The sequence below is a fragment of the Lepidochelys olivacea genome (assembly GCF_965140295.1).
Source record: "Lepidochelys olivacea isolate rLepOli2 genome assembly, chromosome: 2".
Classification (NCBI taxonomy): domain Eukaryota; kingdom Metazoa; phylum Chordata; order Testudines; family Cheloniidae; genus Lepidochelys; species Lepidochelys olivacea.
This window is the reverse complement of record NC_140412.1, coordinates 235,183,700-235,197,127: the sequence shown is the minus strand read 5'-3', so window position 1 is coordinate 235,197,127 and position 13,428 is coordinate 235,183,700. Positions and strand designations below refer to the sequence as shown.

The window sequence follows — 13,428 nt, the reverse complement described above, 5'->3', positions numbered from 1 at the left end:
TGTCCCTTGTATTTGAAGATGATCCAGGTGGGCTACCAAGCCCATCCCAGACACCTCCATGAGTAATGCGCTGGATGGTGAAGAGGCCACAAATGCCCCCTTTCTGTTGTAATGCAGCCACCAGGTCAGTGTTTCAAGTACATGGAATGGAATTAAAGTGGTCTTGCTTATCTGATACTTTGCAGAAAAGTAGACCAACCTGAGCCAGAGTTGTAGGAGCATCAGGCAAGGTCTGACAAACAGGGTCACATATATACACATGGACATATGGGCTAATAACATAAGGCAATTCCATCCTGGTATAGCCAGGTATAAAATCACTGTATTCAGTCATAACTGGGGAGTGAGGAATCTGTCTTGAGGTAAGTAAGCCTTTCCTGTGGTGGGACCTATCATAGCCCTTATGAACTCTTATCATCAGGGATGGGGTGAGAGAGATGATTTTTCATACTTCACCAGGAGGCCCAGCCAGGTGAACAGGGAGAAGGCACAATTGAGGTTTGTCAGGGTGTTGGAATTATTATTATTTTATGCAGGTTATTACCACAACATTAACCATACATTTCTTTATTAAATTCAAAGGCCAAAAGGTATTAATACTATTACTCTAAACATGCCTAAAAAGTCTACATAATAAGCAATTTACTATGTCCAAACAGTAACACAACATTTGTAAGCATTTGATCAAGTCCTTACAAATGGACTAAATCGAGGGGGGCTTACAGCCTGCTTTCTTCCCAAGGTCTTGCCTTACTATCTCTTCCACTCTTTCTTGCTGACCAACACTTTTTCTTCTGTATCTGGGTTCACATAGGCCCTAATTTTGAGATAACTCTGACATGTGTAGTTGGAAGAGCCATATTGGCTCATTTTAACACAGATCCTCTGTCTTATTTAAAACCATTTGCAATCACCCATATTGGTCGGAAGCCTTCTTTTTAGAAAACTTCTGTTATTTCATTAGTTATTCTTTGAACCAGACATCTCCCTACTTCATGCCTTCTGGCCTTTTAATTCATTATTTTCAAGGCCTTCCCTCTACTTGCTGGTCAGGACTTTTCTTTACAACTTATATTTCCTTAACCAAACTTAAGATAACCCTAATTCCTGAATTTCATGTAGTGCCCCTTCTCTACCCAATTACCTTCTTTAATGCCAGTCTGCTTACAGGTTTTATGGGACAGGTCTGGGTTCTTCTGCATCCTGCCACCCACTCAGCAGCGTCTAGTGCGTCTATCCTCTGTATTTTTCCCTATGAATTTATTTGGCGGAGCCTCCACCACCACCCCCCCTTGCTCCTTCCTGGCAGGGTCACCAGGGCAGCTTGGGAGGAAAATTCTAACCACAAAGTAACCCTCACTTACTAGCCAGATAGATGGAGACTCCCAAAAAATAAAACAAATACATACAATGTATTCAACACAGTAATTGTATTAAACAGGAGACAAATATAACATAACAGGGTAAAACACTATTCTTAGGGTCACTGGTGCCCATGCTGATAATACCTGTGACTTTCTCCAGTCATGGAACCTGATGTAGCAAATGTAAGATTAGTGTCCCGTTGGTTTGCATACTTTGTTGGGGCCCTTGATGACCGATGACAATATCTTCTCTGCAGTTTTAGCAGTGTTGCTGACTGGGTTCAGTACAGCCCAAAGGACTCACAAGTGGGAGGAGGTGGTAAGTCCCTCCACAGGTTTAATATACAGCAGGCTATAAAATCCCCAAACCCTTACTCCCTGGCTTGAGGACACATTTCAGGGAGTAGGGGGTCCCCAAAACAAATTCCCTTACTGACTAAAAGATGGTGCACTCACAAACTCCATGAATGATCCTCAGCTTCAGAGATGACTCTGGACTCCTCAGTCACTGCAGAGGGGCTGATCTCTGCTGGCAGGGATCCTCTTCAGGTAGGAGTCAGGCTGCTTCTGGTCCCAGGATTTCCCCTTACCACAAAGGGTGCAGGGCTCAAGGTGCAGATTACATACTTATACTAAAATCCAAACTGTAGTCTCCTACCCCAGCGTCCAGACACACTCACCACAGGTAGCAACCCTGGACTAGCATTCAGAGTAGAGCTGACCATGTGCTGACTGGTCTCACCTAGGGAGCTGGAGGGCTAATGCACCCTGGCTGGGGAAGTTTCCCAGAAAAACTGTACAAACTGGGAGCCATCAGTGGAGAGGGAAAAGCCCGGCTGAGGGATCTTGCTTTCAGGTCCCTAGAGGCCAGTTCTCAGGGGGAACCCTGCCTGCAGGCATGGGACTCACAAGCTCCCCACACAGAAAGTCCTGCCCTTGCCCTGACTGTCTCCAGACTGTCTCAAAAAATGGCTTCTCCCCTTTCCTGAGCTCCCTGTGAAGGGCATCTCACTCCCTATTGGTTGCCAGGAAGACTCTGAGTCTGCCTTAGCTCCCCCTCCCTACCAGGGACAGTGTGCCTTTCCCTAAACTGTCAGCAGACAGAGCCCCAGGAATCTAGGTAATCTCCTTGGGGGTTACATTCATATTTATCCTACACAGGGTATGCCAACATTGGAATAAAACGCCTGTGGCTACCCTGTGCCAGCTGACTTGGGCTTGAGCTGTGGGGCTATAAAATTGCAGTGCAGACATTCAGACTCAGGCTAGAGCCCAGGTCTGAGCTGCTGCAAGGACCAGAAGCTGAGAGAGGAAGGGGGTCACTCTCACCCAGATCAGGAATTTGTACTTTGTTAACATCACTTAATTGTTTATCTTTGGGCAATAAAGCCTATTGTATTCAACTTCTTGGGGTCATTGTCTTTCAGAGTCCCCTAGTAGAACTGGTGTTCTTTAGACTGCAGAAATGAGTGACCCCAGAGTTGCGTACACATACAAGAGCTTGAAGCCCTTTGGTGGGACCTGATAGTGCTTTTCTACTAGTTTCAAAATTGTAGGGAGTGAGGCTGGCTTAGTCCACAGACCCTTTGCTGGGTCAAGAATGTCATCATTGATTGGAAGGACAATTCTTGTGAGTGCAGAGGAGCTGAGGAGGTTGAACAATTTATGGGCATCCTCTTGGATCAGCATTGTTTTAATGTCCCATGTGTCTACTACATTGAGAGCAACTTCTGGGAAGCTCGGAAGTCACCTACAACCATTGTCAGGGCCACTATGACTGCTTCATATGGGGAGGAGGAGGATTTTTTGTTAGGCAGGGAGGATAGCTGGGTGTCTCCTAAGCTACCTCTGTCACCTCCCAAGGAGGTCCCTTTGGTTCTGGTGATGGCACTCTAGCCAGTGATGCTGGCAGTGAAAGAGATTTCCTCCTTTCTCCCAAGACATGGGAAGTGGCCCAGAATCTGTGGGAAGGTGGGTTCCTTAAGGCCAGTAAAGCCATGGCAACAGGTTGTGTTGGTAGTGGCCAGACTATGGGAGGCTCATCCATTGCCAGTCCTGTATTGGAGCTTGATACCAGAAGCCCCTGAAATATCCCTGCAGTACTCTTCTTGTGTCCCGGGCAATGGTTCCCTGCTCAAAGCAGGGGAGAAGAAATAGCTGTCTGAAAAAGGTGGTAGTAATGGATGTGGTTCTGGTGCTGATGTTGGTGGAGCTTGTGATGCTGGCAGAGCAGGTGCCAGCTCATGCCAAGGTCTCCATGTCTCAAATGAACATTGAGAGATACATAGCTGAAATCTGTCTGGATCACTTGTGGATTAATATTGATAGGACAGGTATTAGAATGATAAGAAAATGTCTGTTTTGAGTCTATTGAATGCTTGTGAGTTGCTGCATGCATTAATCTTTCTTGTAATATTTGTATCCATCTGTATTTACATTACAGCTATAATGTAGTATTTGAGTGGGTGTAGTGTGAGCTTCTGGGTCTGTATGACTCACCATACAGGAGAGGGACATGTGACGAGCTGCTCTTCTACAAAAATTGTTATGCCGCTCCTGAAAAAGGAGTCCCATTGATATCAGACAGGCTAGGGTTGGATCTTACAGCTGAAAACTCCCTATATCTGGATTGAGGAATCATCAACAAAAAGACTAAAAACTCTGGTTTTTTTCCTACTCCCCAGGAAAGAGGAGTCATGCAAATGGACTCCTCCCATCATCTGAGAGCACGTGGCAGGAGGGGGATGCAAACCCCAAACAAAAGAAACTAAGGCTTTCTATGTTGCTGGGATTCTGGAGAGGTAAGGTGTTTCCTGAGTATAAGCAAGAGATCGTCTGCTGCTTAGTTTGGGTTAACCCTAAAGGACAAATAGAGCTTGTTGATTATAGATGCCTCTATTACCTATTAAAACCTAAAACTGCAACTCATTCATGTCTTTTTTGTTGTTGCTTGCTTTAACCCTGTAAATAACTATCTAGTTTCCTTTCCCTTTTAGTAAATCTTCATAAAGTTTATTATAGGATTTGCAACAAGCAATGTCTCTTGGTGTGAGATCGAAGGAGCAATTGACTGATCCTTCACGACTAAAAGTAACCTGAACATTGCTGTGAATATTGGTCTTGAAGGCCACCTATCACAGAGATGAACTCACCTGGGTGGCAAAACAGAGTGGAGTATCCAAGGGGACTTCGTCTGTGACTCTGTTTAAGGCTTTTAATATACCTGAGGAGTTTGCACTTGATGCAGTTGGTTAGTGAAATCTAAGAACTCACAACCAATTTGGGGTTTGTGCCCTGGTTTTTTTTAATAGTCTGCCCTTAGGTTAGTACTTAAGTTCTGGCACCACCACTGCAAGTATTACAGTGCCAAGAGAAGAGGTAAGGGGGGCTCCCTGAAGACATATCTCAGTACTGGGAAGCACAGGTGCCGAGTCCATGGGTGCTTCAGGGCTGGGGAACCCATGGAGAAAATGGTGGATGCCTAGTACCCACTGGCAGCCCCCCTATCAGCACCTTCCCTTCCTCTCCAGTGCCTCTCGCCTGCCGTGATCAGCTGTTCCACCCCATGCAGGAGGCACTGGGTGGTAGGGGGAGCAGCAAGGGTGGGGCGTGCTCGGGGGGGGGGGTGGAACGAGGCAGGAAGTGGTGGGGTGGGTGTAGGAAGAGGCAGAGTGGGGGTGGTGCCTTGGGATAAGGGGTGTAGTGGGGGCAGGGTCTGGGGCAGAGTTTGGTGGGAGCACCCACCGGGCATGTTAGAAAGTGGGTACCTATGCTGGGAAGTGTTCCAGTTCTAGGGTTGATACTGGCATAAATCTTGGTGTTGATGTCAGGACTGGTGTAACCATCTCTTGGGTCTTTTTTGCTGCTAGTGCCTTGGCGCTATCCCTTGTCAATGCTGAGGACTTCAGGGGCTTCTCTCTGAGCTTTGAGTCCTCTCTGCAGGATGGTTGCACTGACTGTTCCATGCTGTGTTTGTGCTTGGTGTGGGAGTGCCCTTCTCTCTGTGTTCCGAGGTTGGCATGATTAGCATCAGGGATATTGGTTCTGGTCCCAATAGTCTAGGTGCCTTTTTGGCTTCTTCTCCCTGCTCAAACTGAGGTGCAGTGCCCAGTAGTTGGGGCACTTGACGAAGACAGTCTTATTGGTTCTGGGAGGGAGAGTGTATCTGCTCTTAGATCGGATGCTACGTTCATGGATTGCTCCAAGAGATGTATCTTGAGCCTCAAATCTTGGGATTTTTGATGCAGGAAGAAAATGAGTGGCAGAAGGAACACTAGTTGGGGATGTGACCCTCCCTGACACAGACCAGGCATCTGCAGTGTCCATCTATTCAGGGCATTTAGGCATCAAAAGAAGGACAGGATTTACACCCAGTGGGGTTCAAGTTCACCATAGTTAGCAGTTGGTCCAAACAGTCTCATCCCACTTGGTTTCTTTGTTGGGGGAGGGGGAATGTCTAAAAGTCTAATAAAAGTATTTAATGCAAAGAATTAAAGATGGTTTCTTCAACAAAACAGAGATCTGAAGTTCAGGAACAGGTCAGACACAGTCCAGATTCCATCTCCCTGTCACAAGTGATAAGTAGGAACTGAGGGAGGGTCAAGACCACGCCACCCTTTATGCACAGCTCTGCCAGACGCTAGTATTCAAAACATTCTGAGCTTGTGTGCATTAGGTACATGCACACCTACAGTAGAATCCATATTGGCACATATTCGAAGCACTTATGTTACATACTTATTAGTACACTAAATTCCTTAAGGAAGCTGGCAACCAAACTAAATATAGGATTAAGAAAACTGATTTAAAACCAAACCCCTCAAAAAACCACATACCCACACATCACAAGCACAATTATGTCAAATTTTTCTTTTTTATTTGATGCTTTGTTGCTGCACCCCATTACCAATTACAGCAAGGCCTCCTGCTCCTGAAGGAGAGAGGGCAGCTCTTCCTAGAACTTCCTAGACTGGTGGGTATCACAGGGTGAGAGGAGGATAGGTAGCAAAGTTGGTGGGAGGCAGAGCTGTAGTTAGTTGTAGGGTTGGCACTAGTAGAGGGAGGTTAGATGGGTGGAGTGCTCCTCGGAGGGAGGGCTGGCAGGTAGGAAGAGGTCACTGGAAAGCGGAGGCAGATAGATGGGAGTGGTGTCACTGCAGGAGAAGGAGCTGGAATATGGTTGGTGTGGAAATATGTTGGCAGGTGTCCTGCGTGGCCTGATGTCACTGAGGTTAAACGGGAGGGCTGGTGGACGCGTGTGGGGTGGGGGTTATTGCGAGTGTCCCGGAGAGGGGTGGGGGAGTAACTCTGTGAGGTGAAGTGCGGGAATTTAGTAGCTAGAAGGGGGCTTCCATAGATTGCGTCACCGCAGCGCAGAGTCTGACTTCCTCAGACGCCCCTTCTCCCCTCTCCCCTATTTGTCAGCGGAAGTGGCGTCACTTCTCTGTCCTCCAATTAATGATGTGTCCGGGAGGTGAGGCGGGGCGCTAGTTGCCATGGTATCGGACGCTTGACCCCTTTCTTGCGGCGCTCCCGGACCCTCTAGCGGGGACGCGGCCGGAGCCTCCGCGCCCAGCCATGAGCAGCATCTCGGTCGGGCGGAAGCTCAGCCTGTCTCCGCACATCCTAGAGCTCCTGGCGCTGCCCTGTTGCCTGGAGGAGCTGGAGGCCGACTGCCGGTAAGAGAATCCCGGGGCGGGGCTGGCACCTCGGTGGGGTGAACACGCAGACCTGGAGGGGGAAGTGCTGAGGGAGGCGGGGAAGCTTGAGGGGGAGGAGCCGAGGTAGAAGGGGGAGCTGGGGGGCAGCTGAGGGAGGCGGGGGAGCTGGGAGGGGTGGAGGTGGCGGGGCAGCTGAGGGAGGCGGGGGAGCTGGGAGGGGAGGAGGTGGCGGGGCAGCTGAGGGAGGCGGGGGAGCTGGGAGGGGAGGAGGTGGCGGGGCAGCTGAGGGAGGCGGGGGAGCTGGGAGGGGAGGAGGTGGCGGGGCAGCTGAGTGAGGCGGGGGAGCTGGGAGGGGAGGAGGTGGCGGGGCAGCTGAGGGAGGCGGGGGAGCTGGGAGGGGAGGAGGTGGCGGGGCAGCTGAGTGAGGCGGGGGAGCTGGGAGGGGAGGAGGTGGCGGGGCAGCTGAGGGAGGCGGGGGAGCTGGGAGGGGAGGAGGTGGCGGGGCAGCTGAGGGAGGCGGGGGAGCTGGGAGGGGAGGAGGTGGCGGGGCAGCTGAGGGAGGCGGGGGAGCTGGGAGGGGAGGAGGTGGCGGGGCAGCTGAGGGAGGCGGGGGAGCTGGGAGGGGAGGAGGTGGGCGGGGTATCTGAGGGAGGCGGGGGAGCTGGGAGGGGAGGAGGTGGCGGGGCAGCTGAGGGAGGCGGGGGAGCTGGGAGGGGAGGAGGTGGCGGGGCAGCTGAGGGAGGCGGGGGAGCTGGGAGGGGAGGAGGTGGCGGGGCAGCTGAGGGAGGCGGGGGAGCTGGGAGGGGAGGAGGTGGCGGGGCAGCTGAGGGAGGCGGGGGAGCTGGGAGGGGAGGAGGTGGCGGGGCAGCTGAGGGAGGCGGGGGAGCTGGGAGGGGAGGAGGTGGCGGGGCAGCTGAGGGAGGCGGGGGAGCTGGGAGGGGAGGAGGTGGCGGGGCAGCTGAGGGAGGCGGGGGAGCTGGGAGGGGAGGAGGTGGCGGGGCAGCTGAGGGAGGCGGGGGAGCTGGGAGGGGAGGAGGTGGCGGGCAGCTGAGGGAGGCGGGGGAGCTGGGAGGGGAGGAGGTGGCGGGCAGCTGAGGGAGGCGGGGGAGCTGGGAGGGGAGGAGGTGGCGGTGCAGCTGAGTGAGGCGGGGGAGCTGGGAGGGGAGGAGGTGGGCGGGGTATCTGAGGGAGGCGGGGGAGCTGGGAGGGGAGGAGGTGGCGGGCAGCTGAGGGAGGCGGGGGAGCTGGGAGGGGAGGAGGTGGCGGTGCAGCTGAGTGAGGCGGGGGAGCTGGGAGGGGAGGAGGTGGGCGGGGTATCTGAGGGAGGCGGGGGAGCTGGTGAGTGAGTGGAGAGGACTTGGGGACCAACGAATGCCAGGGATACAGGAGGAGAACATCTGGCTCTTCATTGTGGTGGGAACAGTGTGAGCTGGTACCTTGTTTGGTGGAACTGCTGCCTTGCTGTACCTAGCCTTACTCCCTCCAACTGAGTAGAGGACGTAGGGCACCTTGACACTAGCAATATTTTTACTGTCTATGCTTAAAAAACAGTTGTGAAACTCTGAGAATTAGCATTAAAGGTTTTTTTATAACACAAGAACTGCTTGGTGGTGGTTGTTTTTTGTAATGCTCCTTTTTCCAAAGGCCTTTTTGAAGAGCTCCTTCAAGGTATGCACTAACTTGTTTCATGGGAGTTTCAAGCCAGAGGATTGTACGTCTGCTCTCGGTCGTTGTGAGAAATCCTTTCAAATTAAAAATACCAACTAGCTATTTGTAAGCAATACCAATTCACCCTCATAGACCTATTCTTCTAAAATGATGGCGGAAGATTAAATTATATTAAATCGCCCCTATGTACTGTTAATAATCCGAAAATAGCTTTTAAATCAGTCCTTGGCAGTACATGACCTTATTCTTACAACTCTGTTTCAAAATGCTTTATTTATATTTGTGTAAGATTTTAAAGATTACAAGGAGTTGTGCCTACTATTGCTTGACATCTGTTGTGCAATGTTCCTCAATGTAGCATTATTTTGGTATGACTAAAGACCTGTGTGTGAGATAAATACAATATCTTTTTTTTTCTCAAAGAAAATGAACATTTTAACCCTCCACTATCCCCATCCTTATGTTATGATCCTTTTAAATGTCAAAAGATAAGTAGGATCTGACTCAGCAACAGTTAAAGAACATGTGTGATAGGATGTGTTGCCCAGTGATTCAGTAGGAAGCTGAGTATTTCCATCTGCCTCCAGCAGTGGCTAAAATAATAGTTTGTTTTTAGGAGACAAAAATCCTATAATATGCATCCAGCCACCTGAGTAGTGGTGCACATGGGAGTAGTGTGCATGATACTCTTTCACCATGCTTTAGTCCTGATTCTGAACCCCATTAAGATGCTAGTGGGCATTCTGCTGATGAGTTTGGTGCAGTCTTTCAAATATAAAACTGATATTTTAGCCGCTTATATCCTTGTTTATATATTGACCAGGACTAGTGACAAATCTGTTACTCTAAATTCTAGATGAGGGGATGAGTATGTCACTGAGAATCTGTTTATTTATCTAGGTTTATTGGAATTATAAGAAAAATGCCAGAAAGCAAAAAAGGGGTAATCAGCTGAACAAATAAAATTCAATTATTCACATCATTCATTTTTGTGTCACTTTAATACTTCAAGGTTATTGTGTTCTGTGCCTGTAAACAAAATGTTTTAAGGGTCACAAAATGGTTCTCTCTGAATGCTTTCAAACCTGTTCTGAGGCTCTTTCTTTATGAATTAGGTAATTTGAACATAGCCTTTTCTCTAATCTACACTGATCATCTTAAGCACCTTTCCAATTAAGGGATAGGTAGCTAAACCTAATCAATTTAAAACTAAAAATATTGTCACATCATAAAACTGGATATCTTATACAGAGTTTTGTGGTAGACTCTTGATCATAGCTTTTGCTTTTCAGCTTCTGTCCTCTGGGATGTTCCTGACTCCTGTGGACTACTTGACTACATATAACTCTGTCTGTTTTCCATTATCTCTCATGGAAATTGTTGAAGAACGGAAGTTTCTTCAACAGTCTATCAGACAAAGGACTTGCTACATTTCTAGCTAGAGCTTACTAGTCAAAACTTGGCATTTTCTTCTAATCATAGAATATTATTAAGATGACAATGAGTAGTCATTTTCTAAACTGTGGAAAATGAGACCCAGAAGGGTTAAGTGTCTTGTCTTGGGGTAGTCAGTGTCAAAGTCAGGATTAGAACTAGAATTCTTGACTCTCAGTCCCATGGGGAATATGAGACAGAGATATGAGTTGTCAGAGGCCAAATAATGAATCCGGGACAGAATTGGGATTAGCCCTAGAGTTTGTCTGTTGAACATATTAATAGTACTAGCCATGACCTTGGCACGTTATGGTTGGTGGGTCAAAGTGCCTGACAAGCTGACATTTGTAATCATAGCATTGTAAAGAGGATCTCATTTGGAACACTTTCTGGAAGAATGTTGTTCTATTACCCTTTATGAAGGAGAGAGAAAAGGTTCGATCCAAACCGCTTTCTGTTAGGTATTGCATGAATATGAGTAGACTTGGTCCTCTCCCTTAGAGTTTTAACTGACAGATTCTTTGTACTCAGGCTAGCAAATCTTCCTTCCCCAGCCCCTTAATATCTTTAAAGTGACTTGTCCGAAACTAACCTGGATGTTCAATTTGATTGTCCCTCAAGAATATAATTAGTTTTTTCCCTAGCATAATTAGCCACATGCACTGTTCCTGAAGAGTAGTTTGAGGCTCAACTGGCTAAATGGCACCAGGGGAGGGATTTAGCAAAGCAGTTGAGGCAGGCAAGTATAATCTACTTATGTCGTTCAGTGACATTTACAAGGAAATTGTTGGTTCATCCTCAGGTTGGACATAGGAATCAGTCAGTGCATCCAACAATATTTTGAAGTGTAGGTTGGCAGGTTGTGAACAAGGCAGCGATTACATTTCACGTGGCTAAACTGTTTTTGGCTTTCTTGGGATGCTTGACAACAGAATTTGTCCTAGCCTGTTGTCCCAATAATGTTGAAACATATTTTGACATTTTCAGAACAGAATATTTAGGTATTTTGTTTCAAAACAAGTTTGAGTTTTTTTTAAATATTCTAAATAAGATTTAAAATGCCAGAATTGGAATAAAACATCTAAACAAAACACTTTTGACCTGAAATGAATTTTTTTTTCAGAATTTTGTTTTGTGGGAAATCTCAACATTTTTGTTTTGTCCCAAAATAGAAAAATGATTTTCCCGGAAACAGAAAATCTAGTTCCCACACAACTCTAAAATTAAGTATGATCTCCTGAACTGTATGAAAAATTATTAGTGTTGTGTATAGAAGAATGGTCCTAAAATACATTCTTTCCTCTCTGCATTCTCTTTCTATAGCGTTTAAAATAACGTTAAGTTTGTTCTGAAGTTTTTGTCTGGATGTCTAATCAAAAACACTTTTCTTTATGAAACAAACATTAAAAGGGAAAACAGATTGTAAGTACACTTCTTACTCCATTCTCCCAAATGATACCCAATTGTTATCTTAGATAGGTAAGTAAAACAATAAGAAATATGTGCTTTGGAGGATCACTACTGTTTTGAATTTCAGTTCTTAAAGTTAAATTGCCTTAACTGACTACTTAATTTAGTAATCTTTCTTAAATGAAAAAAACTTTGGTTTTTTTTTTGTAGGCCTTCCATTTCAGATGACTTAAAAGTAGGCTATTTTATCACAGATCATGCCACTCAAACAGATATCAAAGAAATAGTAGAACTAAAGGAGCTGACTACTACTACACAAGCCCTAGTACAGGTAAGAGAGCTTCTTGGATATGTCTCAGGATATTCTTCACCATGTTGTAGGACAGATCTTCTGTCAAAGTCATCTTTACCTTTTATGTTGTTGAGGGGTGGGGGCCTAGTCTAACTTTTTTTTGGTCCTGTTATGGTGGTTTCATTTAAGCTTACATAAATCTCAGTTCTCCATTAAAATATGCCAATAACTCACATTTATATTAAATAGGAATAGCTGAATAAAAGTCTAGACAGTTTGTTTACCCTTATCAGAGTACATATTATATCTATGAGAAGATTGATCAAGCATATAAAAAAGGAAAAAGTTTATGGTGAGCAGAGAATGAACATAAGGGAAGACTTTTAGACTTAAATGGTAAACCTTTTATATTAACGCCCAGGACTCTAGAAGAGAAGTTTAGCACTGGAATAAATAGGCCCAGCTCCATTAATACTAGCTGTGAATTGGCTATGTATGTATATGCCAGAAAGTAGCTTGTGTAATACCCTTACTTTAAAAAGATTATGAATAAAACAATTATGTGATGAATTAAATAGGAATGTAATATTCAAATCAACTGGGTAGCGAAAGGTTTGTTGTAACTAAGGTCTTCTTTCACTTTACTACTCTGATTTTGGCAGAAGCACTGAGAGGCTTAAAAATAAAAGATTTGGATAAAAACGTTTACTATTGGATTAAAACAAGCCCATCTCTAACAAATTCATGTCTAACAAACCCATATTACAAAATAGTATGAGATATCACTATTTATTTTTTACATTTTTCATTCCTTTAAAATGCTACAAATGGAAAACTGAGGGAAGGAGATACTTTATAATTAAGGCTGCGAGTCTGTCATGGAAGTCATGGATTCTATGACTTTCCGGGACCTCCGTGCAGTGGCAGGTGCTGCTGGCCTGGGGTCCAGCCACCCTGAGGCTGCTGGGTCAGTCTCAGGCCATTGTGTGCACACACCCCCAGCAGCAGCAGTGGGGGTCTCTGGCTGCCGTGTCCTTCCTCCCCGCAAGCAGCAGCGGGGGTCCTGGGCTGTGCCCCACCGCCCGGCCCTCCAGCAGCAGACCGGGCCATGTGCTGCTGCCTCTCTCCCCCCACCCACCCCCAACAGCCGCGTGGGTCCCAGGCTGCCCACTGCCGCCCACCCCCCACCCAGAGCACCTGGGGCACTCCCGCCCCCAGAACACCCAAGTTTTAGTCAGGGGTATTTTTAGTGAAAGTCATAGACAGGTCATGGGCCATGAATTTTTGTTTACTGCCCATGACCTGTTTATGACTTTCACTAAAAATACCCATGACTAAAACATAGCCTTATTTATAATATAGTGCATTAACCTGCTGTGATTATTGCTGCAGACTATTGCACCAAATAGCTCGGTAAGTTTTAAAATGATTTTATATAATTATTAAACAGTGCTTTGCTCTTATTTTGATCGTCTGTTCATGTTTGATTGAAATCAACAATTTCTATCTTACATGAACTCTAAGGTGCATAGTATGTGACTGTCTTTATAATACCACTGCCACAACCTTTAGTTGTAACCCTCTTATTCTCCTGATTCTT

At 46.6% G+C, this 13,428-nt stretch overlaps 1 protein-coding gene across 5 annotated transcripts in view; it reads left to right on the top strand.

Moving 5' to 3' along the window:
- Nucleotides 1–6,334: 6,334 nt before the first annotated feature.
- The window catches only part of LOC311516207 (uncharacterized protein C10orf67 homolog, mitochondrial), a 145,450-nt gene continuing 138,356 nt past the window's right edge, over nt 6,335–13,428 (top strand). For all 5 annotated transcript variants that reach the window (XM_084620036.1, XM_084620035.1, XM_084620033.1 and 2 more), the window contains exons 1-2: nt 6,335–7,042; nt 11,747–11,867. In XM_084620036.1, the coding sequence (XP_084476162.1) occupies nt 6,942–7,042; nt 11,747–11,867 (222 nt within the window). In that variant the 5' untranslated portion in view covers nt 6,335–6,941. The remainder of the gene's footprint in view (nt 7,043–11,746; nt 11,868–13,428) is intronic.